Genomic DNA, 27,069 nt, shown 5'->3' on the forward strand with positions numbered 1-27,069 from the left:
AAAAATCTCATATTTATTTTCTTTTTGTCCTGTCTTATGGGTATGCAAATTATACTCCCTATTTGGTGCAAAACTTGTCATATCTACTTGGAATTATCATTGGGATTTATAAAATTGAAACCAATTAGAACTAAATAAACAATTCTGCCAAACAAAGGCTTAAACAAGATCACCCAGTTTAGCAAGGATGTGAAAAAAAACCCCAAAAACCATACATAGTCTCTACTGAAAGTACTATTTTCATATATGGTCCTGGAATTAAATAAACTTGGGCTTGAAATTCACCGCAAACAAGCTAAGTAGTCCTCAGGTAGTGAAATCCCCCAGAGGACATCATTGCCTATTCCCAAGCATGAGCTTTAATCATAGATTCACTACTTGGTTGCAGTTCTACATAAGCTGACACTGGTGCTTAAATACCTTCCCTTATGGCCTTGCCAAAAGCAAAAGTTTTTGCTGCTTTAGCACCCAATCTCAGTCAGTGCTCTCTTATATCGCCTGGGAATAAGGCATACCAAAATGACAAATAGTGAAAGTACAAGTTATCACAAAATCACAGAATGGTAGGGGTTGGAAGGGACCTCTAGAGATCATCTAGTCCAATCCTCCTGCTCAAGCAGGTCCACCTGTGTGTCAGGTGACAAAGGAATGCATCCAGGCAGGTTTTGAAAACCTCCAGAGAAGAACTCCCCAACTTCCCTGAGCAGGCTGTGCCAGGGCTCCCTCACCCTCACAGTAAAGATTTTCCTTGTGTTTAAGTGGAACTTTTTCCGTTCCAGCTTTTCTCCATTATCCCTTGTCCTGTCACTGTCTCTTCCCCCAGAGCTGCTCTCCAGCGGGTCAATCCCCAGCCTGTACTGGTGCATGGGGTTGTTCCTGCCCAGATGCAGGACTCTGCACTTGTCCTTGTTGAACCTCATGAGGTTCCTCTCTTGCCCAACTCTCAAGCCAGTCATGAGCTCACTGAATGGCAGCACAGCCTTCTGAGGAATCTGTTAGTCCTCCCAGTTTGGTGTCATCAGCAAACTTGCTGAAGGTAGGCTCTGTCTCCTCATCCAGGTTGTTGCAATTGGATTGTTACAAGAGAGAACAGGAAGAAAAATCAGCATATTTATTAGATTCATGAGATTAGATCCATTATATTTATTACTTTATTTATTATATTGATTATAATCAGCACAGATCTTAATATATCAAACTCTGTTCTATCTCACACATCTTCTCTTTAGGCCTGTACAACTGAAGCATGACACTATATCCTATCTCTTCCTTTATTGTCTTCTGTGCTAACACAGCTAGCTGATCTAAACTGTTGATTGCTGAGGGGAGACATGATCACTCTTTACAATATACCTGAAAGGAGGTCATAATGAGGTGGGGGTTAGTCTCCAAAGTAATGAATGACAGGACAAGAGGAAATAGGGTCAAATTGCACAGGGGGAGGTTTACATTGAAGATCAGGAAGAATTTTTTCACCAAGAGAATTCTTAAACACTGAAACAGGCTGCCCTGGGAGGTGGTGAAGTCACCTTCCCTGGAGACAGCTAAAAGACATGTAGATGAAGTGCTGGTTTGGAAAGGGGGTGAGAGGGGGGGAGGAGGGAGAGATATACTTCTGTTCTAGAAGTATAGTAACATATTTTCCTGTTTGAAGCTTGAAAAGTCAATCTGAATTTGTTACATTTGTTATCTCAAGCTATTGGCACTCTTGCAGTGGTCTCTACTCTCTTCTGTTATACCAGCATCATAGCTGTTCCATGTGCCTTACACAGAAGCCCACTTCTCAGCTGCATGCCTTTCATAGTAATACCTGATGTAATAATTTTTGTTCTGGCTTTCTGAAACTGAGGTATAGAAACTTGTACTTAAATGTTTAAGTATTTATGTGCAGGCAGTTCTACGACTACAGAGAAGTAAACTATCTACAAGATACAATGTACAACTATCCTGAAAATATTCTAGATCCAAAAAAAAGGTTTTCAATGTATCAAGAGAAAGCCATCAGCAGACTCATTGGGAAGGTTATAGTCTAACTCAAAATACAAATGACACTCTCCTTTTTTAACAGGAAAGTGCTGGCAGGCAGTCCCTTCTGGATTTAAAATACATAGGTACATGTTAGAGCATGTAATAGCTGGAGAGGAGGACCTTTCTGTATTAAGCATCTTAATTTCAGTTGATCCATTGTAGCGCTTTTACAGGAATCTCAATTATGGGTTTGTTTTTTTTTTTTTTTAATGAGATTTTTACATGATTTGAATTTTACTCAGAAAAGCTAACAAACTCCATATTTTTATTGTATTAATGTGTACAATTCACTCAGAATAAACTCTAAAGGAAGAAGATATAAAGCCTTACATTTTCCACATTCTTTGCACTTAGCAGATTTCTTTCAAGACTAAACAGCAGCACATATCAGTCCTGTCTAGTGATCAACAGTGGCTATTGTGGTAGGTGTCTAACGACCAATGACAGAATCAGGCCTGTATTTTATTTGCTATATAAAAAACCATGAGAGATAAAGGACTTGCCTTGAGCCAGAACTCATTCAAATCAACATACAAATGATCTGGTGCAACAGTTTGGCCACAGAACCTCAGTATCACTTTAACAGTCCCTAAAACTTGACCTGAGCAGAAGCTGTCAAATTTTTTACTAGTACAGTTTGTATTCTAGTGATTGATTTGGTAACATATTTGATTGATTTGGGAAAAAAATGAGGAGGGAATGTAGGTGTTATTTTGCCTCTCAAAATAAATATTAAGAGAGAAAAAGATGTGGAGGAGATTCTAAAATTGAAAGTCTGTCACTGAAACATGAAAATGGCAGGGAAAATATAGAAAAAAGGAAAGCGGAGCAGGGGAGGGATATGTAATTGGGAAGGTTAGTTATTATTCAGTATTACATGCCAAAAGACTAGTGTAGCATAACACACAAAGCTGTATCAGGTCTAGGTCCGGAACTGTTCCATAGATGTACATGTAATTTGCTGTATTTGTTACATTATCTGCATTATAATGAATATTCACCTTATCTAGATAAGTTTACTCTATTTTTCTTTTGCATAATGACTTGTTTTACATGTACATGTTTTTTGAGTCTTAAAGATATTAACTTTCTTTTTGTTTCTAAAGAAACACTATTAATCCTTTAAATTTTTAGTATTTTAAACTCTTGTTCTCTACAGATATGTCACCAAGCAAAAATCCACATACTGACTTTGGGAAGTTATCAAGCTGAGTAAGCCTGGAGTAAGGCTTGGAGTGAGATAAGACTGTGGATAGGATTGGATTCTGTCTCTGCTGGGCCAGACTTACTTAGGGTAGTACTGGTATGAATCATCTGCTTTAATAAAGGTAGGAGTTCAGAAAGGATTAGGTGAGTTAGCTCAATTCAGTAATATCAGAGTTCAAAAGAAAAAAATGCATGCCTCCTTATTAAATAAGAGGGGAGGGTAATTTGCTTGTAGATTGAAGCTTTCTATGGAAACATCAGTTATTTTTCAAAGAAAATATGGTGAACATTGTATTCGAATTTCTCAGGAAGAAAAATGAGTCTACAACTTATTTGAAATGACCTGCACTTCAGCCTTTGAAGATACTTTCTATAAACAGCTGTTACAAAATAAGCTGGTTTTTTTTTAAAACAGTATTTAATATGAATTTCTGGCTATTGCGGACCTCATGTTATAAGCAAGATCTCTTCTGATCCTCAATGTTTTTCTTATAAGGGGTTTAATTCACATATTGGTTTTTCATTTTGCTTTATTCTGTAGCTGTTGTCTAATTAGGAAACAAACGTATCACACCGAGGGGCTCCAGCTCGAAAAACAGGGGTGTTTACCATCTAAATAGGTTTTGATTTTATTTATTTCATGGCTAAGTCTGACAAGATTTTCTAGAGTTAAACAAGGCAGAGGAAGGAAATACCTTCGCAAAGTGAAATGTGTATCGATACGAAAGGCAAGCTATATTTGAATCGCTATTCCTGAAACACTCCTCCCCAAGCCATCGAGAGCCCTGACAGGTCCGCGGCCGCAGGGGCTGCAGCGAGGGCCCGGCTCCCCTGCAGCGGCGGGCCCCGCTCCCCTGCCGAGAGGCCGGCTACGCGGCCCAGGCCGCGCTCCACACGCCTGTCCTCTGCCGACGCAAGGGCGGCGGCTCCGTTTGCCGCGGGGCCGAGGGCTACTCGGCCGAGGGCTCGTCCGGGCCCCGCGGCCATTGTCCGCGACTTCTCGCCAGAGCAGAAAGCGCAGGCGTCACAGCCTTCGCCGCCGCTGCCCAGAAGCCGGGGTCCGCCGCTCCCGGCCTTGGGGCTGTGGCCTGTTTCCACCCCTGCCGCGCAGCCGCCTCGCCGCTCTGGTCGCTTGAGTGATGAGCGCAAGCCGCCGCAGGGAGGGGGTAGGGTGTGTGGGGGGTGGAGAGATGGGGGGGGTACGACGGGACAGACACGCGCTACGCCATTTTCGTAGTCCGTGGTGGGGCAGGGGAGGGGGAAAGCGAAGGGGGGCAGGGAAGGAAATGGCTCCGCATTGGGTAAAGCGAGATGTGGGGACGCCTGTGGAGTCCGGTCCGCACGGTGCGTAGGGGTGAGTGTAGAGAGCGCGGCGGAGCTTGGCGTAGCTGTGGTTGGTGAATAGCGTATCGGCGGAGGCGGCAGGAGCTGGAGGAGGAGGAGGCGCCGCGGCGGTTTGGTACCGAGCGGAGAGGGAGATGCACACGGCACTCGAGTGAGGTAGCTATAAAACCCCATTTGTTTACATTCCCTCCCCCACAAGCGGCCGGCGCTGCGGTGAGGGTGGCGGCAGGCCCCGGGCTGGCGGCGGGGAGGGGAGGGGTGGGGGGCAGGAGTCGCGGACAAGGAGAGAGACGGTGACGATGGGCAGTAACGGACACCACCTTCCCCGGGATGCGGAGCGGCATGCGGGAGGGGATACGGCGGTTCGGCCGCCTCATCACGTGGCGGCGGCGAGACCCGCCACCGGGCCTGGGGCTGCGCGGGTGGGTGAGGGAGGCGGCGGAGGCCCGGGGGGGCCGTGCACGCCTTCCCCCTTTGAGGTAGCGGAGTACGAGGTGCCCTGGCGCATCCCCCAGCCCCTTTCTTCTCCTGGGCGTCAGTCGACCATGCGGCAGGTAAATCGTCCCTGCTGCCCCCTCCTTTCGTGAGGGGTGTGGGACGCGGCGGCGGCTCCGGGGCTGTAACTGCCTCCGCTGATAATAGAAGGGGGCGACAGGATGCAGACGGTTGGCGGAGGGCGCCGCGGGCTCCCGCAGCGACCCGCCGGCGGACACTGTCCCGTCCCATCCCGTCCCACTGCGGGCTGGGCTCTGCACGAGCAAGCGCCGGTCGCCTGGCGGGTCCCGGCTGCGTGCAGCGCGCCTTCCCGTTCACTGCCGTTTCAACCTCGCACCCTTCCTGTGGGGAATGCGGTTTGGGAGTTCCCATCCCCGCGGAGCCAGCTCTGCGCGGCCACGTGGAGGCCCCGGGAGTCAAGAGAGGGTGCTGTCCCTTCCTAGTTCGCACAGAGTGCTGCAAGGAGGGAATCGCATCCAGGGGGGCGGTTCGGGAGGGGCTGAGCGTCCCTGGGCTGCCTGTCGGAAAGACTGTCGTAGTATTCTGCCGTGTGTGTTAGGGAGCAATAAGGATAACGAGCAAGCCAAGCGGTTCAGTGTTGCTTCTCTTGAAGTTCTGTAACCTGCACTTAACCTTAGGCAAAGGTTAGGAGATCTTGTCACTGGCTTTATACTTTACACCAAAATCATGAGCGAAAGGAAGTGATTTACTGTTTTCAGCTATCTTTACTGCTTATGCCGCACCTTTTGGAAACATGCATAAAACATGGAAAGGTAAACGTTGAAACTTTGGAATAAAATTGTTCTGTGGAAATCTTCACTTATCTTTGTCTTTTTTTCGGGGGGAGGCTTAGGCAGAAGTGTTTATACCTAATAGCTCTTAAAATTTTGCCTCTGAGCAAGAGTTGCCTGAGTTAGAAATAATTCTGATCTGTAGCATTCTATAAACACTGTATGTCTTAAGTAGTAATTACAGTGAGTTTTTATTAACATGAATTGTACCATAATACCGAGGGAACCTGTGATATGTGAAGCTTGATACAGCATTGAGAGGTGCACACTGAAGATCTGGGTATTTATCAGAAATGTGGAAGCAGTTGTTGCTGTCTTAGTGAACTGAAGTAGTTCTTGAGCTGTTCTAGCTGGTCACTAATACCCTTTGGGTATTAGTAACTAATGACATAAAAATAGAAAACTTTCTGTACAAAATGGGTTTTAAGAATTCTGCTTAAACAGAGAATGCACTTGAATTTCCTTTCAAGAATGTGCTCGCCACCAAATACATAGGGTAATATGTGTGGACTGGTAAGGCTTGACTCCAAGAACTACTTGGTTAAATTACTAGGTTAGTTCTTGGGCTAATAAGAAGTATCTGATCTGATAACATAAGAAAATAAAGTGAATAAAATTCTATGGTTCTTAAGAACATTGAGAACAGCATGACTACTAACTTTCCTAACTAGATATTGGGTGGTTCTAAAATAACTATTTAAGATAGAATTGGTGTCAAATCTATTAAATCAGTTAAATCATCTGTTAAATGCAGCATTTCTTTTTAAAATTTTCAACACTTCCATGCTTTTGAGGAAAAAATATGCAGCCATGCAATGTTTCTGAAAGAGCAGGGCCTGTATGTAGACTTTAAATCATGTCCTTTTATGAGATTAATGATGGTAGTTGCAAATGGAGAGGTACCTTAGTGTTTGTGGAACATAGATGTGGAAGAATTGTACGTGATTGCCTGCCTGGAGTAGCCAGCATGAAAGGAGAGTCCACCTACGGAAGAACAAATTCTCCAAAACAATGAGGTTTGTTTTAATTCATATTCCTTGCCTTCATGTAGGCCTTTATGCCTTCCAGCTTGGCTTAAGTAAAACCAGGTACTAAATTTGGAGTATGTGTCCAGTCATAAAATTTGCAACTACAAAAAAAGTAGTGGTTTAAAATCAACTGTTGTAATATTTGTTTTTCCCATTACAAAAAAAAAGTGAAACTGGATCATCAGGGTAATTTAGGTGTGTGCCAGAATGTTGCATTTACATGAAAAAGCAGAGATGCTGGTTCTGACCTTCATCTAGTGCTTGGAAATACTCTTTTAATAAGTGATCTCAGATGGGGGTTTATGTGACTTTGTAACAATATCCATCTTCTAGAATTAATATCATGAAAAGTCAATAAGAGATTATTGAGTGCGTATGGTACTTGAGCTTTTCATGTTAAACCATTCCTTTTGAATATTCAAAAAGGAAAGCATGCATGTACTTGTGTAGTTTGATTTACACAAGTAAGGTAAATGTATACACGTGGAAAAGATAATATATCCAACCTGACATAGGCTTTCTTTGTGGTCTTCACTAAGTCAGTCAAGCAGCTGTAATTTAGATAATCCTGTTCATAATACATTTCCTGCAAGGCAATGGCTGATTAAAATTGGAAGAAACTTAAATAGTTGCCAGATGCCATGGACTTGAAGCTTAGGTTTATATAGTCTCAAAGGAAGTATTTTTAGACTTGTTTCCTTTGGTTGTCCAGTTTTAACATTGTTTGATTCTGATTGTGCCTATTGTGATGACTGTTATCTCTATCACAATTTTTACAGAAGTGGAAGTTTATTTTGAACATACGAGGGGCTCTTGATAAATCAGGGATAAGGTAAATCAGTCTGGATTTGGAAACAGTTAATGTGTTTGCATCAGATGAAATTACTCAATTAAAATTATACAAGCTGCTTGCAAGATAAGCTCCGTGACAGTTTTCCTGTAAATTAAGATCCAGTCCATTAAGGACTGTGGTGAAAAGTAGTGGAAAGATAGTCACATCTTCACAAACTATTCTACAGAATTGGTAATGGACAGGTGGAACTGCAACAATGAGACTTTCTTGTTCTGCCATCATTCAATTTTCTTCATAGTTTGACTATCAACTGTCAGAATATTGAGTAGTTTCAAGCATGTTATTTTATAGCACCTTTTCAGAATTGCCAAATGAACATATCCTGACTTTTAAGCACATTTAAAAATGTTAATAGATGTTTCAGAGAAAGAGAGCTGAATTGTAGTGGTTCTGTTCCTTGTATGTGGGTATGCTTTTCATTGAATTGAGCTTTAGGTGCAAGGAGTGTTCTGTTAATACTAAGAAATTATGCCTTTCGGGAAGCAATTTCTGTTTTAAAGTGAAGAAAATCAGCGTAACTTCTCTGGGAATTCAACCTGTTCTAAATAATTGTTCTCTAAATTTTATCATATGAAAACTATTCATCTGGGGGGGGGGCTAAAATTTTTAATTTCTCTTAAATAAGAACTAGTAATTTTAGTTTGCTAATAAAAGGCCTCCTTTAGGCACACTTGATACAGAAAAAAAATTTAGATTGTTTTTAGGTCATTCTTAAGTTGCAGATGATATATTATTTGAAATACACCTAATAAAGTCTGGTAAGTAAATGTGTACTAATAAGCAAAGCTAATAAAAATCAATGGGTTTTTTTTAAGTTTCAGACACTGATTGAAATGTTGGAAACCATGTCCTGCCTACATTGTAATATAAAGGAAAGTTATGTGCTACATCAGTCCACCTAATTGTAATATTATATATGATATTGCATTAGTGCCATTTCATCAGGTTTTTTGAGGCAATAGAAATGCAAAGAGTAAAGAAGTTAAAAAATAGTTTGAAGTCCCTCGTGTTTTGTTACCTTTTTGATAATCCAAACCCTTTGTAGGTTTTAATACCCAAAAAGCTGGAAGGCCAGGATGAAAGACTGGGAAGATGACAGTGTCCTGATTTTGGTCTCAAAAGCTTATGAGAAAAAGGGACATGAAAATTGTATGTAGTGTTTTACTCATGCTGGTGGTCACAGTGCAAATGTTGCGTCTTCTAGGTGTCTCATTGAGCTGCCACATCTTCTGTTTTCCGTTTTCTGACTTCATTGTTGCTGCAGAGGGAATGACTCAGCTGCTGCTTTTTCTCTCACAGTTTTTGATGACTCAGGACCTTCATTCTCACCTGACTGTCATATTTTCTGTAACTTACAGCTTTCCAAAGCAGTAGGATGTGAGTGAAGAAAATCTGCTGGTTCTACTAATGCAAAACTAGACTGCTACTAAAATAAACACATCTCTTACAGATTTTATACTGCTTTGTCTGTTAATGGAGAGCTTGAATGTAGGAATATTAGTCTGTTACTGCTGCTCTGTGAAAAACATGAACAGAGTAAGAAATATTTGTAAACAGAACTTGAACATCAGCAAAAAGAACTTTAGCAAGCTATGTATCAGTTTGCTTGTGTTTGTTAAAAGTTTTTGACCATGAAATGAATAAAATTAATCTCCAGGTTTGGGATTTTTTTGTTTTGATTTTTTTGTGTTTTCAGTGTTTGACTGTTAAGAGGGTTTTTTTTTTTTTTTTTTTAGGAGCAGTCCTAAGAGAAATCTTATTTTTACTTATTGAGGTATCTATCCATAGTTTTAGGATAAACTTTGCTATAGAAGCCTACCCCTCTTTTTATTTTGTGTTGACAGTCATATCATCTCAGTATTCAACAAAGTATTGAATATATGCAAAATGTGGAATATTAACAAGAGGAGTTAAGAGCTCTGTAGCTTCTGAACTGTTATGAGATGCATAAAATTGTATTCTGTAAGCATTCGATTTCGTGCTTAAGTGACAAAGAGACTTTTGAAGTCACTGATACTAGGTAGCTAAATACATCTAGAATTGAGATAAAAACTGTATAATACTTGAAGTTAATAACTATGATCATGTTTGAAACTCATTAATCAAATTAAGTCCTGTAAAAGTATTCCTGTGGTTAATCTTTTTGGCAGAGAAAATGTATTTCAAATTAAGAATGAAGAAAGTTTCGTGTGAAAATTGCAGGACTTGCATAAAATTGTAAATACACTCACCAGACTTTGTGCAGTGTTTCTGCATGTAGATTATAAACACTTTAGAAACAGTTTCCAATCGCAGCTCCTAGTAAAAACTGGTATATGTGAATTCCAGATTGGTGCTGTCATACGATTTAGATGCAAATTAGAGATCTCAAGATTACCTGATCTGTAACACATTCATAAACTGATCTTTGTGCATTTTTATTTATTTATTACTGCAGTGTGTGATGAGTATTAATGGACCAAAATAATACCTTGAATTCTGAAGGATAACTATGAATAATAATAGATTTACAACTAGGGACTGGATATTTATAAATAACTCCTCTTTTAACCAAGGTAATTGCTGACAATAGTATGTAGCCATGCTTAAGTTGGAGTATCAAAGGAAAAATATAAGTAGTCTCTAAGATAGCCTCCTCAAGTTGGCATTGCTCCCTGTAATTCTTGATATGGTTTTTTTTTTTTTAGTTATATCTTCATTAATATTGATTTGCATGACTGAGTAGCACTGTATCCCAGGGTTACTGATTCATAGTTGTTCATGATAGTAACCATCTGTCATTTGTACAACTGAAAGTTGAGTTTAGCTCACCTAGCAAAATAACTAATACCACCACAACTGAGTGTTTCCTATAAGGGGAAATAGTGAACAGGTAAATAAGTCTTCTTTTGCCACTGTAAGCACTACTTTATTCATATCCTATACAGAGCAGTCCAGAAGAGCTTCTTTACTGTCAAGTGGAATATCATACTCTGTGTTTGAACTGACGGTGATATTACTTCTCAAGGTACTATGCAATTTCTGTAATCCATTCCTGTAAAGAAAGACCCCCTTTCATCAGGACTCCACTACCTCAATAAGTACTCTCAGTTCATGAAATGCAAGCCATACAATTTAGGCCATATTTATTGTGTTGTTTGCAGAAAAATTGAACATTTTACTTATGGCCGACCTGAAGGTCTGTCTGTAACAAACAGTATCTCAGCCTAAAAGTACAATTATGAATTGTACCAGTTTACATTAAAATTTAAGAAATACACTGTTTGGTTGCAGTCCAAGTAACGTGGTAATCTTGCATTGCTACATTTTTATGCTAAAAATTAAAAAATCCCATTATTTGATGTCTGACGACACACAAGCAGGATAGATTTTCCATCATTCCTGTTGTGAACTGCACATTGAAGCAATTATCTAGCATTGTGTTACATTAACAGTGCTTGAACGGTCCAGTTTCTCTCAAGACCTGTACCATGTGTTTATTATATAGTAGTTTCAGCAGGATGTATATATGAGATTTAACTTTCTGTTGTAATATGCCATAGCTAATCTCTTAATGCTTGTAATATACTCTAGACTTTTATTTTATTTACTTGTTAGCGAGGAAAAACAATCTAAATTTCATCCCATGCTAAATCTCTTATTTTTAACATAGTTACTGTCTTTGTACTACAGGTAAGAGGTTGAGTTCTGTGATGTGAGTACTCTTATAAATTTATGCCTCTGCATCTTGCAGGGTAAGGTACAGAGTCCCAGCAGAAGCTGGCTTTTCAGTGGCTTTGAGCAAAAATTGTTGATGCTGGCTTTTGTCAACTATATATGTTCAATAGTAGAGAGGGGAGTATGAGAGTCTTCTGCTGACGAAAAAATGGATTAACATGAGATGCTTTAACAAGAATGCAGCAACTAAAGCAGATTATTATTCTGTTTTCTCTCTGTGAGACTTTGTGGTTCAAATTAATTGCAGTGTAAAAATACTTCCTCTGTCCTTGAGGGCTATATTCTTTCTTGTATTCCTCATAGAAACTACTGTTTCATCAGCACTAAGTGGCTACATTTATCTAATGAAAGCTTGTATGTATTGTGGAACCTTTTGGCCCTTGAATAGGAACACCTCTCATATTTTAATTGCAGGATAGTTTTAAGCCAAGAACCTCTTAAGAATGTATGTATTGAATATTTGAATGATGTATTTTTGATAATTGGACTAGAGACAAATCAAAATAGTGTTTTGAAATAAGACCACATATCGTTGAGTTCTTAAAATAGTAATAAAATTGAAAAAGGCAAACTGTCACTTCTGTAGGGAAAATTCTAAGAGTTTCTACAAATAAATTCATTTACTGGAATTTTCTCATTGCTGTAGCTAAATTGTTACCAGTAAATTCAGACTGTAGACTTGAAAGCCAAAGGATATAAAGAAAATTCTCTCAAAGTGTAACACTCAGAGGAGTATGTTGTTCTTCAAATGAATGTATTTGAACTACGAAAAAATACTCTTTTTTTTTTCCTGAATTTTTACCTATATGTAATCAAATATGACGTACATTAGTTCCAAGCAGTGATTGGATAATAGTGAAATACTGAAACAATACCTTATTTATGCTCAGCTATTTTATGTACATACAGTTGTGATTTGCTTTGGGTTTACATTTCTTGACAATAAGCAAAGCAAGATCATGAATGTTTCCACTTCACAGTCTTAGTATCAGTAATATACTACTTAAACATTACATTTATATTATAAAAGTGAAAGCTGAATACCAGAAAGTGCATGTAGTTTAATCAGAAATTTAGAAATAGTGAACTTGGCTTATAGTCAGGAAAATACTTTTTAGTATTTTTGCGTATTTGTTATTATTTTCTTTGACAATACAGTTGTGTTGACCAAAGATAAGGTACATTGTTAGCCTTTCCAAATTTCTGAAAGGAGATGTTTCAGCCTTTATTATTCAGGCATCAGGTTATGAGATCTCCCATTATTTTGAAAACTTTTCTGATGAGGGACTGTGGTATAGTATTAGCTGGATACGGATACCAAATCTAGGTTTGAGATCCAAATAGCCAGTGTTTTGGCACCTTAACCTGGCAATGAGATGGCCTGTTAGGAAACAGCGTGTTATTATAGCGACTGTGAAGAAAATCAGAGGTTTCACAATAAATTTGTGCATCTACAAAAAAGTGAAACCTCAGGCTCTTTTAATGGCACACAGCCATTTGAATATCTTCAGCTGCAGTTAACAGGAATCAAAAGTTTGCCTTTTCTCAGGGTTAAACTCTCATACTGTTTCTGTTAAATTTTATGTTAAACTGAGCTATTTAAAAAAAACAAGTATGGAACTGGAGATGTACTGTAAATGTCTTAATTCTTAGCTGGTTCTTCCAGTAGATTTTAATTTTGCTGATGTGTATCAGTCTGATAGATATCTGTTTGTTTGCCTTGATGTTTTAAGCCATCTTCTACCTTAAGTCTGTTTGTAGTCTGTTAATTAGTTAAATATTAAATACAGCAGTTTTAATTGACTTGATTTTGTAGAAAAGCTGTGCAACCCTGATTACTTAGTGCATTTACTTGGGATAGCTTTAATACAATCACAGTCAAGTATTTTGTAGTATGACCGTGATGTACTCAGCAGAATCTGGAAGGGAGTGATGTGGTGTCAAAATAGTACAGAAGGAGAGAGGATATTTTTAACAGAAAATATCAACTCCACTTTCCATGGGATAATAAAGCATTTATTACATGAACTAATGTTTACATTCTGAATCTTACATATTTTTAAGTCCAACCTGTAATGTGATGGTCGCAACTGACTATTGAGCCTTTGATTTTAAAAGTAGAGTCCAGTTTTCTTTTGATTTCAGCTAGAGCATAAAACATATTTCTCAGATAAATTTGATAACTTGTAATTTTAGTGGTAGGCTGCCAAGCCATTTTTGTTCATCAAAATAGAAAAAAAATATCGTACATCACCTGTTGCAGAAAGTGCCTTTTGATTAGTCAGGATGATCTTGTTCTTCCAAAATACTGAATTTATGTCAAGATGCACTTCCCAATCACTTGTGTTAAACAGCAAGTAGCTCTTTAAAAAAAAAAAAATTGTACCATAGTATGACAATAGAAACAATTTTAAATTTTAATACTGGAAAAATCACAAGAAGTTGGTTCTCTAGCACTTCCTGATAGGAAGTGGTTCTTTCTTTACAGAAATGGGTTCTAGAAATTGCTTAGAGCCTTTAGAAGTTATAGAATAATCCAAAATGAAGAACGCCCCAATGGCAAGGGAAAAAGGTGATCAACAGAGATAAAAGATGTCGATGATCCAGGAGTGACACAGGGAATATTAATGTCCTAGTGATCTCACTGTGAAGGATGGTAACCACAACAGTATTGAACCGAATCAGCAGTTTGTCCAGAAAATCCTTAAAATTATAATGAAAGGAAGAAGACATGATGACACTCGGTGAAAATAATAGGGGAGCATCTGTATTTCAGGAGAGGTACTAGAAGAAGAATGTACCAAATTATGATTAGTGTAAAAGCCAGGAACTGATACTGGATCAAATTACAATGCTACACAGAGTAATCCAGGTTAGATATATCTTACTGTAATGCAGCTTTTGAAAAGCTGGTAGTGCAGGCTCATTTTCCATAGCACCTGTCCTTGCTTGTCTGTGTTGCTGTTAGAACATACCTGCACTTGCAAGGTGACAGACACAAGGAAATATATGTGCACAGGGGTATTTTTAAGGTTTCATCTTTAGCCTATCAGTATTTTTAATATGATCGGCCAAGACATTTCAGCTTGCATTTTATAGGTTTTAGATTATTCTTCCCCTTTTCCGTCTCTTATTCTTGCAGTAAGAAATGTTAAATATTCCATTTTCATTCATTCACCTCAAAGTTGTGTTCCTTCAAAGTTGCTTTAATACTTGTTAAGAAAGGTTAATAGTTCATGGCAAGTGATTTTCTTTCTTTTTTTTCTTTTTAAGCCAGTCAGTGTTTGTATCAGTTTGAATGCGAACCTGGGATGGGTAGCCATGTAGATCTTCAACAGTAATCTTGGCTAAAATAAATGAGAGATAGACAATCTGTCTTTTGAAGTAAGAAGTAAGACTTCTGTTGAGCAAGTTATTACTGTGATACTTACAGAAGTAAGACTTCTATTGAGTCTTACTTGGGATGTGATGGAAATTACACATTTTGGTTTAGCTGGACATTTTCTTGGTGATTCTTTTATGTCAAATGTCAGACTGCTTAGGTATTACTTCTGAATCCGCTAAGATGTTTTTGCAACCCCTTTTTGTCTCCCACAATTATTGAACAATGACAGCTTTGGAGGCCCAGTAACACAAGAGGGTAGTGGTTCCAGTAGCTCCCTGTTGTCTTCCAAATTTCCTTTATACCCACAGGAAAGCAAGCTGTATCCTTGCCTAGGATGATTAGTAGTTGTTTTGGATTGTACTTCGACAGAATACATTTGATAAGAATAACTTGAATGGCATGTTGACGGGGAGCCTTAATAAAGTTTGTGATGGTGGTTCATTAATGAAATCTCTTATTTTAAAAAAATAGATTTTAGTCAATGGTATATATTGTCAAGTGAAAAATTTGCAACCTCTAAATTCTAGAAATGGACTTTAATAATCATAATTCACCAGGCAGTAATTTGATGTAGCACATGTAAAAGTAACATGCCTTAGTCTCATTTTTCAATGGACTTTTGTACTTGATAACTTCTGTAATTTTTTTATTTTTTTTTTTTTAGGTGAAAGAAGTTGGCATCTTACTATTAGGCATATGTAATTCCTTTTGGATTGTAGCTGTGATAGAGGGTTTTTTATTAGTGTAGAAATTAAACATGTATCAAAGACATGCTTTTAATGCCTTTTAAGTTACTGCAAGCATTTCAACATAGCACAAGGATGAAATAGGTATAGTGGTTTAAGTCATAGGAAGAATAAAAGTGCTGCAACTGGTTTTAACACTTTATTGCAAACATTATTATATTGTGTTGAAGGGAAAGTTGCAGAAGTCACTCTCAAATGCCTTTAAATAGGAAAGTTTTCCATTGCTGTTTTTCAATGTTATTTGAATAGCTTTTAGGTGGCCAATTTGCTTTATTTGTACTACAGCCAAAATATTCTGTTAGGCTGCACACCACCCAAACTTGGAAGCTGGTGTTGCCACCAAAAGCAGGGTTGCTCTTTTTTGTGTGTGTGTGGGGGCTGTGGTGTTTGTGCAGCTGCACAGTGAACCGGATAGGAAAAGTAATCTGTCTTGAAAATAATCTCTTTTTTTCTTATTCTAGGCTGATTTTCATCAGAATCTAGCTGTACAGCTGCACAGTGAACAGATCAGCAAACAAATGTGCTGGTATACAATGGGAATGAATGAAGCAGTAGGGGAGGGCAGAATCACTGCTTTAAGTGCAACATTGTTTTAAAATATTTGTTGAACTTCAGCCTTAGTTCCAAAAAAAATTTTTATTACTCTCAGTAGAAAAATACTAAAATGCAGGTATAACTGATGCAGATGTTTCATTTTTATAAGCACTGGTATCTTACTAGCACCTAATTGAACCGTAGAATATTGGCATAAAATCAAACCAGCACAGTTATACATTTTGTACATTGATAGATGTTTTATGGACTTCATACAGTTGATGTATGAAAAACTGAAAATTAGTTATTAGTAAGCAGAACTATTACTTACAAAACTTACAACTGTTTTGATGTTTTTATATTCTTTTGAGCTCGAAGAAGGATGCTGTACTCAGCAATTTCTTACAAATAACTGCCCTTTTGAAGAAAACTATACAATTTTATTTTTCCATTCAAAATAAAATAAATGTCCCCTTCTGGATAACTGAGCTAATAGATTGCTACTGTATTAGTTTAGGATCATTTTACAGTATGCTTGGCATTTGGCATTTCAAATACTTCACATTTAAAATTTTTAAAAAGTTTTCATGGCGTGTTCAGTTCTGCATAAACACTTTCTGTAGTATTTAAGTCTTATCTGGTATTAACTTAGCAAATATGACTTGGATCAGTTGGTTAATGATCTGTTCTTACAAGGTGCTCATACTACTGGCCTGTAGATTTTCAAATGAATGAGTTTTACTTAAGTCCAGAAACCTGTTTTCACTGAAATGGAGGAGGGAAGAAAATACAGGAGATGGGTGAAAACTAAAGTTAGAAATTGTCATTTGTAAATTTTTGCATCTGTAGCATATTTTTGTGTTTATATATCCAGAAGCTAATATCAGCTTAAGACTGATAAAAAGAGATGATTATTTAATTAAATGTTTTTATGGCTTTCCTAAACTGTTTTTCAGTAACAGCAATATAGTAAATTAACAATATAGGGAGAAAAAAATCTTAAAACTCTGTGCCTGAGTAATACGACTTCATATTCTGACATTTGTTAAAAACTTTAAATTTAGGAAATAAAGAGTAAGTTCATTAGATTTTCAGATTGCAGTCTTTTTAAAAAATGAATATTAGTATGAAATGTTGCATAGTTGCTGGAGTGGGAGTGGTGGAGGGCCACAGACATGTCCTCTGCACATACAGTGGAGTAAGTATCTGCAATATAAGAAAGAATTTAAATTTTCAGGAATTATTAGAAGAACTGTCTTTATGCAGTCATTAGTTTTATTTCCAGAAATATTTCTCTTCTTAAAAAAGAAAGACATTTACCATAGGACTGTTACTCTGAGCAGTTCTTAAACGAATGACATAGCTTAACTTCTCAGTGCTGAACAGAGAGAGTGTCTGTGTTGGGCAAGAATATTGCTTTGTCTTTTGAACACCTTTTGTTTTTTCAGTTCTCTCTTAGCTGAAACGTGTGTTTGGTATTTTTGCTTGGTGTGAAACTTCTGGTTGCCTATGAAGTCTTGCTAAGGCACTTTACCCTTTGTGGCATTCAAGCTGAGTAGTTACTTAGAGGAGACAAAGATATTTTTCGAAGATCTGTTGTACAAGTAGAAAAATGGGCAGAATGTTCTTCAGAGAAAAAAAAAAAAGTTGAACAAAAAGGAATAGAAGCTAAAATATTTTGAAAAGGAGCATGGGAAGGGAAGAAATTCAGTGTGTTTATGTTAAAAGTATTTCAGGTTATTAAAATTGTTGGGAGCAGACAAGAAAAAGGATGTGGGTGGGGAGAAAGTTGGATGCTTGAATTATTCTAGTTGGTTTTATATGTCAACAAAAAATGTGTAGCAGGTGGGGTGCAAATACTAAAAGAATAGATGTGACTTCCAATTGATTTTGAATTTTGGAAGACCACATCGTTTAAGTCAAAGTTTGTTGTCCTAAGTAAACTGTCCAACTAGTTTTCTAGTTTCAGTGACGTAATTGTTTATAAATAAACAAAAATGGCCCCCCAGAACATGTTCATATTCCAGGTTTTAAATGGAAGTCTTCCCAAAGATAAAGTGCTATAGAAGAAGAATAGTTTAAATAGTATACACTGTGGAGAAGTTTCAGGAATCCAAGGGAAATTTAATTTAAAAGGCTGTAAAAAACTACCAACTTTCATCAGAGATGCATTTAGTTTAATAGGTGAAACACCGTAGGCAGACAGTATAAGATTAGCATAGACATACTGTGAGTTTTCCCTGCAGAAACAATAACTCATTGCTTGCGTACTGCTCAGGTTCTTTGACCTCAAGCATCTGATTAAAAAACTTTGTATATGGATATGCAATCAGTACTGCATTGAGTAGAAATTATTTGCTTGCATTGGGGAATGGAGAGGAGGTACATTTGGCAGCACTGTGTGCAATTTCTGCAATGTTGGTTGATGTGACGGAACTGTTTGTCTTATCTGCTCTAAACTTACATGTTTGATCTAACTTTGCAGCTTGACTTAGAGTGAGTTTGTCTCAATGCCAGAGTCTATCCTGAGAGACTCATCTTGTTCTTTGCACTTCAACAAAATGTAGTAGGTGCTGTTATCTCCAGCTCTGACCTAGAGGTGCTATAGTTTCTTACCCAACACGGAGCAAGATGTTTTCCCTCCTGTCTCTGCCTGTTCAGTGCCCGACTGTCACTGAGCTATGGAGGGAAGGCAGCAGGGAATCAAATGAGTGAGTAAAATAAGGCAAAAGCTGACAGCTATAATAGGCTGACAGAATCTTTTTCGACTTGGATGTAGCCTTGTCTTCAAGATGTCCTTGTGTATTCTTTTGAAGGTATTTGAGCATCCTAGATTGAGATGAGCTCTACATAATTCTGTGATGCTGAAATGTGTAGAATTTGGACTTGAGCTTTACAATATTCTACACATACAAATACTGCCTGACAGTATTAAAGATAATAGCTATTTACAATCACTTAGAGATTAATGAAGCTTGTTTGAAAAGCAACAAATAGATAATTTTTAATAGTTTTTTTTGTTGAGACTTTTTATTAGCTACATCTGTTTTGTAAGCATCTTTGTTCTGTGACAAGATACAGAATATTATTATAGAAGATGTAAAATATTGTGCTGGGGTATTACTGCTTTAATTGAAAATAGTGAGACATCTAATACATTTTCAAATTGGTCTGATAATGCTCAGCTCTTACATTTAATCAGTGGATCATGATCATAGGATATAAATTATTTCAACCACTCAATGGAGAAAAGGTACCATTCAAAGCTAAACACCACAATTAGGGATGCATGATTAAAGTTTCAAAGTAATGTATTAATAGTATTGTATGAGATAGTCACATGAAAAAGATCATGAGGTTGTGAAAAGGATTACGATCATGCTTTAGTCACGAATTTCCTGGTAAAGATATTCTAGTCTGTTATGTGGCAAAAAGGAGGGTGAAAAAGTGTCTTGCCTACAAAAGCAGTATCCTTTAAGTTAACTGAATTTTACTTAAACTTGAGCTGCTTTTTTCAGTACAGAGAAAATGAAGTTAAAGACACTGAACAATTTGCTAGAGCATTACAATTACTGCATGTGCTTACATGTTCCTGCTGTCTTCCATGCAAGCATATGTAAGTTCAACTTTTCCTAGGACTTTCATTTGTCTTGCACGTACCTTAACTGCTTATTCCAGATCCTGAACCTTCTCTTCACATTAAGTAACATTCAAAATTGTAAATCCTCAGTTGATGAAAGTCAGCATATTCCTATAGAAATGTAGAGCTCTGCTGATCTGTCACCAGCCATAGTCCTGATCCAGTACCTTTACTTAACTGCCAGAATGTTTCTACTTCCTGAAATGATGTAAGTTACAGAACCCATATTCTCAGCCAGTGTGAGAAGGAGTAAATGTTCTTTATTTAAGGTTATGGAATGAGTTTTCAGGCAATCATAGTCTGAGGGTTGACTCAGTCCAGTGACTCTTTGATAAAGATTTGCAACCTGTTTATTTCAGCTCCACCTGGAACAGCTCTTAACTTACCTGTTTCCACAGTGAAGACTGGAAGAAGCTTATGGAAGGTGTTTTGAGATGCTTTTAACAAGAAAAAGGTTTTCCCCAGTATTCTGTGTTAACTTGTTTATTTGCTACAGAAAGTCATTAAAAGGTAGCACTTTTCAAGTGCTTAAGTGCATCAAAATAATATTTTAGGAAACTAAAATAGATATAAATGATTGTGATTTGCTGCAAAGCACTTTTCTGAATGATTTTGTGAAGCATGTTTTAGTTAGCACCTGGGGTGGGCTTGAGAAAGATAAATAAATTTGCCATTTTTTATTTGAAGTCAGTAGCATTTTAGGATGTATTGACCAGCTGACTTGCAGCTTTGTGAATATAGGGTCAGTTGCAGTTCTAGTCAAGATGAACATAAGGAACAAAAAGACTTTTCAGTGTAAGGAAAGATGAAAGCATACTCAACTTGTTTTCCTGTTACTTTATATCCTTGCATTTGCTGCAACATTTTGGTAGCATCTGAGAATGCAGAAAGCAGAGTGGGTGGAGCTCTGTCCTTACACTTTCTCTCAGCTCTCATTTACTTCTCAGTCATATTCTAAATCTAGTTCTGTACTTGTTTCCTTTGTATATTTTAGTCAATTCTGTTAAACTGTTCAAATGTCAATTGTGCTTTTTTTGTGTTTTTTGTGGGGTTTTTTTTGTTTTGTTTTGTTGCCTGCTCGTTTGCTGATAGGCGTGCTTGATAAGTAATTACTTAGTATCTATCGAACTGTTGTAAATGTTACACATTTTATTTGGTTTAGTACCAAGCAGAACAAATTAAGTCTTTCAGGAAAATACTTACAGTGTTTTACTGATTTAAAGAAAAAAACCAAACAAAACAAACATGCATTTTAGAGGTTATTCTCTACTCAAAATTCTACTCAAAGTTTCTAGAAAATAGAAGTCATAAAGTACAGTTCTTGGCTTATATTTAGCTTTCTAGTTTGATACCATTTTGTAATTTTTTTCTTCTTAAAGGTTTCTCTTATAATAATTATTCTGGTTTTTTATGTAGTTTTGCTAGCAGATATAAACAAAATAATGATGTTCTATTTTGTAAAATAGTGAATTGTTTTCAACTCTGAACACAAGATAGACTTCTGCAGTGTCCTCATTACCTAATGTTGAATAGTAAGTTTATTACATTTACTACTAAATTGAAACCCACATTTTCTAGATAGTACCGATTTTCTGAAATTATATCGTCTACTTTGAGCTAGACTGTGTCAGCATTAACAGTATTTTTTTTGTTGTATAGACATTTTTCTGTATAACCTTATTTTTAAATTAAGAGCCACATACATCTTTGACATGAACATCTAAGTAAAATCTTCGACATAAACTCATCTGAGTAAAAGGTATTAAAAATACAAACATTGAAGCAATACATTGAAATTGATTAATGACAACTTATAATTACCAATGAAAATAGGGAATTATGCAGTGTGTGGAGGTACTTTAGCAGCACATAAGAGGACAAACAATTTGTGGGTTTTCAACTATGTTATCTACCTGTCATCCCCAGAAAAAGAAAAATACGATATTGTTGGGTTTAAATTATTTTTCTTCTTTTGCAACTTTTGTTTTAACAAGATTTTCAGTATTACAGGTTATTATAAGCATAGATAATATACAAATAAATATACCCAAAAATATTCTATTATGACTGACTGTAAATGCTGATATTTTCCTTGTAACTGGCCGTTGTATGGTATATAGGACTGCCTAAAATACACAGAGCCTACCTTGGTGTTGGGTAAGAAAAGTATATTAATACAATTTCTGCAGTAAAGATACTGCAGTTGTTATTCTCTTAATGCCAATATATAAAAACATTGTTGGCCATTCGGTTGATAGAAATAGCTGGCAGACTGATGCTCAGATAGTACAAATGTTGAGATTGCTTTTACACCTAAGTGCTTCCCCTTGTGTTTCTTGTAGGAAACAGAGATGAAGGTACACATGCACACAAAATTTTGCATCATTTGTTTGCTGACATTTATCTTTCATCAGTGCAATCATTGTCATGAAGATGGGCACGACCATGGTCCTAAAGAGAAACATGTACACAACCATAGTGACTATCAGATCTCAAATGCATCCTACTTACAGAATGGAGGAACAGAATCTATGCCAAGTAAATTTTCAATGTTGGAAGCTGAAAATGAACAGAAATACTACATTGAAAAGATCTTTGATCGTTATGGTGAAAATGGAAGATTGTCTTTTTTTGGCCTGGAAAAACTGTTAATAAGCCTCGGTTTAGGAGAGGTAAAAATAGTGATGATAAATCATGATGATATTGGCCATGATCATGTGTCTCACTTATATGCTTTAGAAGTACAGGAAGGAAAGCATTCTCACTCTCGGAACCATCCTGATAGCCACGCAGATCCAGAAAACCAAACCGTGATTGGTGTGGCTGCAAAGAGAAATCATAAATGTGACCCTGAGAGAGACATAGTAGTGCCATCAGTAAAAGAGGATGGCAAACACATTCATGACCAGAGTCGCCATCACCATCATCACCACCCTCGTCTACATCATCATGACCGTAATACTACACATCATTCTCATAATGATTCGCTTAGTCGTAGTGAACATGGAGAACAGAACCATGAACCTTCAACAGAGACAAACACAACTCAGGATCAGCCAGAAAGAAAACAAAGGAAACAGAGGAAGAAACAGAAGAAGATCAGTGAAACTTCAGGAGATGCCACACGGGATTATGCCCCAGATCATGATCCAGGCAATCAGTACGAGCACAATCGTGTTCATAAACACGATCAAGTACATGATGCATCTCACTTGCATGTACACCATCATGAACACCGTAGTGATCGTTCTACTAGTCATGCACATGGACACCAAGATTCCAATTTAGGTAATGAGGACGGACACCACCATAAGCAGATTAGTGTAAGAAAACATGCCCTTTTTTCAACACACAGTCATAAGGATCATAATGAAGAGGATCGTGATCGTGAAGAGGTGAGTGTGAAGTGGAGAACTAATAAGTTGACTTTCACTGTTTACATTTTTTTTACATAGCAATTCAAGGTGCTTACCCACAAATAACACAGAACCATCTTTGCGACTGTTGTGTAATACAGGTAACAAAGTGAAAACACAGAGGGCACTGCCACAGTTTTGAGTTTGCTTTTTGGGTTTCATTTCTGTCTGCTCATCGCCCATCTTTTTTTCAGAGGTCTAGCTTCTTGACTATTTGTCTGTATAAAAGACATCCTTAAAGCTTTCTGAGATGCCCTGCTCACAGGTGGGATTTTTTTCCTTCCAGTATCCTTGAATTCTTCCCACGTGCACCCCCTTTTTGGACGTCTTTCTGGATCTAAGATCGTTAACATTTTTTGAAACTACACAGAAACTCTTTCCTAAAAGAAACACTGCATCTTTTCATTACACTTCTAAGAGATTGTGAAGGAATGTAGTTGTAGCTTCTATAGCACTGTGCTAGGTGTGAGCATTTCCATTTAACATCCATTATTTTTGCCACGGCCATAAATACGCTTTCTCTTCTGCCTCAACATTTAACTACAGAAGCAGAACATTTTGACATCATGGTTTTAAACTAGAAGTCAGGATAGTCAAAGAAGGAGCGAGTGCTGAGTTTGAGGTTTTAAACTGAATTTAAAAGTGAAAATCCAAACACAGAAGGTTGTTAGGTAAAGTGTTAGAAAACCTGTTTTGGATTTATGTTCTTCCACTCCTTCCTTTCCTGTTTGTCTTTCTTCATTGCTTGTACTGCGTAATGGTAAAGAATACAGAAACTCATTTTCATTTACATTTACCCAAATTACATAGGTATTTGGAGACTTAAGTTTGTAGTGCAGATGTTTTTACTGTTTCTTTCCCCTCATAAGCCATTTAGATCAGCTTAGAGATGTTTTTGCACTGGTGTGTTGTTGCGGACCAGAGTTTGTACTTTATGTTCTCAAATCAATGCAAATTTTCTGTAACTTTTGTTTTTAATAAAATATTTGCTTTCATATTTAATTTTTTGTACAATTTGTTTGCAGTGCTTAAATGTTACCCAGCTCCTACGGTACTATGGCCTGGAAACCAGCACTCCAATATCTCCTGAATTGTTCATATACATCTGTCCCGCTTTGCTATACCAGATTGAGAGAAGGCTTTGTATTGTACATTATGATGAGCTTGAAGATTTTATGAAAAGTAAAAATGCATCAACTGAGAATAAAGATAAAACAGGTGCATCAGGTAGGTGTGTAATATCTAAAGCCTTCAAAATAATTTTCCATTGTAAATATTAAGTTCAAAGTTTGAAATGTTATACAACTCAGTGTTTACAGTAAAGGAATGGTTGAAATTTAATATTTATTAGAAAAAGTTTGAGAAAGCACACTCCCAAGTCAGAAGACATAGGATAGTTTGGTGGTATAGTAACTTCTCCTAAGTAACCATGGCTCATGGTGGTGTACCTTTCTTGTACCTTTTCATCTTTTTTCATTATTTTCACTTTTTATGTTATATTTGCTTATTTTTATTTCTTTTTTTTTATCTTCTATCATTGGGCCTATGGCCCAGGCATTTGGTCTGGATTCTTCCCACATACTTTTAGACAGTGGACTCTTTTGTAGCAAGAACATAGGCAAGGTACAGAATCTTTGGAGACAGAAGGACATCTAGGGATGAGTAAGTCTGCCCAAATAATCTAAACAGATTATTTTCATCATATAAAATATGTTACGTTGTTTTCATTTAGTGTGATCGAACCAGTCCTTATCTATATCTCAAAGTTGAAAAGTTGCAGTGTTACATTGTCACAATTTTTCTTAATAACTTTGACCTGGATCTATTAATTCAGGAATAGAGAACAGCATCTACATAACAGTTCATTCACTGGAAAATACGAGTTCGAGTGTTCCCAGTTTTATTAACAGTGATGCAAATTTGTAGAATTGACGTCCAGAATTTTTGGTAAACTTACGAAATATAAAGACTTAAGCAAGATACAAGAGCATTTAAATTACCATGTCTGACAACACTTTTTTGACTTAAAATGTCAGTTATTCCAGAATACTCCTATCAGAAGTATTCAGTCAAAATCCTGTGTTGGAAGGGTTTTGGGTTTTTTTGGGGGGAGGAGGAGGAGGGTGTGCCTTGAATAAAAATCTGTAGACTTTTTTTTGTCTTTTTAACCGTAGTTCTAAGAGAAAAATATGTTTACTTTTATGAAAGCAAATATTCTAAGGGCAGCTTCCATTGTTGTGATTTCATATCTCAATGTATTTTTAAAATACATATTTTCTACTGCTATGAATTGCAGTGGAACTGTTGACAGAGGTTTAACAGTGGCAAAATACTAAAAAATCTTGTTTTGAAAATAAAGTAATTGCTAATTGTGAATTTTGATTAGTACATAGGTGCTTATTAGCATCTTTGGAAATAAAGCTTGAAGTATCACAGAATACTACATTCTCATAGATATTACCATTGGAAAGAATGCATTGTCTTTCATAATTTCATCAATGAAATAATGAAATTAATAATTTCATTATTAAAATAATTAACTTATACAGAAATCTCCTGTAGTGACAGCAACTATCTTGTTAAGTGTTCAAAGACTGCTGTAAATTGAATCTACTCTGGGTTTTATAGGACAGCAGATTGATATGTTGACTAGTCTCATTGTAGTAACAGCTGACCCTGTCTTATTACCAAGAGGATTTTCTACCAATTAAAACTTTTAAAACCATGCAAAAAACTGACATGTCGCACATGCTTTGAACTAGTTTAATTAGAAAGTTTATAAAGACAAGTGCTTCTTTTTGAAAGAATGCAGTTTCTTCCTCTGTGATGAGTAAGGGAGTTGGTGAATAACTCAGCTTGAAGAGACATTTTGGACAGTTAGTAAAGCTTATTGTGAATATTTAACCTGTTTTATGACATCTCATATCTTGAATATAACACATTTGCCAGGTAATTTTAAAAACCGAGGTTTTAAGATACTGATTTGGCTTCGAAAACAAACAGTAATCTGTAAAACAGGTCAGCTTGACTAGATAACTCACTCTGAACAATTTCCTGTATACTGTTATATGTATTGTTGTATTAACTATGGTGAGGTTTCTAATAATATTTTTCCCTTAAGTAAGGAAGTGAATCACAAACAAATCTTAACTGAAACATGGGGATTGTGGCAAATCATAGAATCATAGAGTGGAAGGGGTTGGAAGGGACCTTTAGAGATCATCTAGTCCACCCCCCCTGCCAGAAGCAGGTTCACCTAAATCAGGTCGCATAGGAACATGTCCAGGCAGCTCTTCAAGACCTCCAAGGAAGGAGACTCCACAACCCCTCCGGGCAGCCTGTGCCACTGCTCCGTCACTCTCACAGTAAAATAGTTTTTTTCTTATGTTTAAGTGGAACGTTCTGTGTTCCAGCTTCATCCCATTACCCCTTGTCCTGTTGCTATCTACTATAGAAAAAAGGGATGTCCCAACCTCCTGATACCCACCCTTTAGATATTAGTAAATGTTAATAAGATCTCCCCTCAGTCTCCTCTTCTCCAGACTAAGCAGCCCCAGTTCACGCAGCCTTTCCTCATATGAAAGATGTTCCATTCCCCTGATCATCTTTGGTGGCCCTGCGCTGGACTCTCTCCAGCACTTCCCTGTCCTTCTTGAGCTGAGGAGCCCAGAACTGGACACAGTACTCCAGATGAGGCCTCACCAGGGCAGAGTAGAAGGGGACAAGAACCTACTTTGACCTGCTGGCCATACTCTTCTTGATGCGTCCCAGGATGCCATTGGTCAGTCCCCAGTCTGTACTGGTGCAGGGGATTGTTCCTTCCAAGATGTCAGTTATAGAGAAACTTAACTTGCTGTTTGTAGGAATCTAGTAAACTGAAAATGTG

General features: G+C 37.3%; 1 protein-coding gene across 3 annotated transcripts in view; it reads left to right on the forward strand.

The window, feature by feature from the left end:
* SLC39A10 (solute carrier family 39 member 10) overlaps window positions 1-27,069 on the forward strand; it is a 60,540-nt gene that overhangs the window by 16,292 nt on the left and 17,179 nt on the right. For 2 of the 3 annotated variants that reach the window (XM_062002027.1, XM_062002030.1), the window contains exons 2-3: window positions 22,110-23,162; window positions 24,209-24,410. In XM_062002027.1, the coding sequence (XP_061858011.1) occupies window positions 22,110-23,162; window positions 24,209-24,410 (1,255 nt within the window). Of the gene's footprint in view, window positions 1-4,543; window positions 4,735-22,109; window positions 23,163-24,208; window positions 24,411-27,069 lie in introns of those variants that run through there. The other variant, XM_062002029.1, reaches the window with a different exon arrangement.

Source organism: Colius striatus, chromosome 9, assembly GCF_028858725.1.
Source record: "Colius striatus isolate bColStr4 chromosome 9, bColStr4.1.hap1, whole genome shotgun sequence".
Classification (NCBI taxonomy): Eukaryota; Metazoa; Chordata; class Aves; order Coliiformes; family Coliidae; genus Colius; species Colius striatus.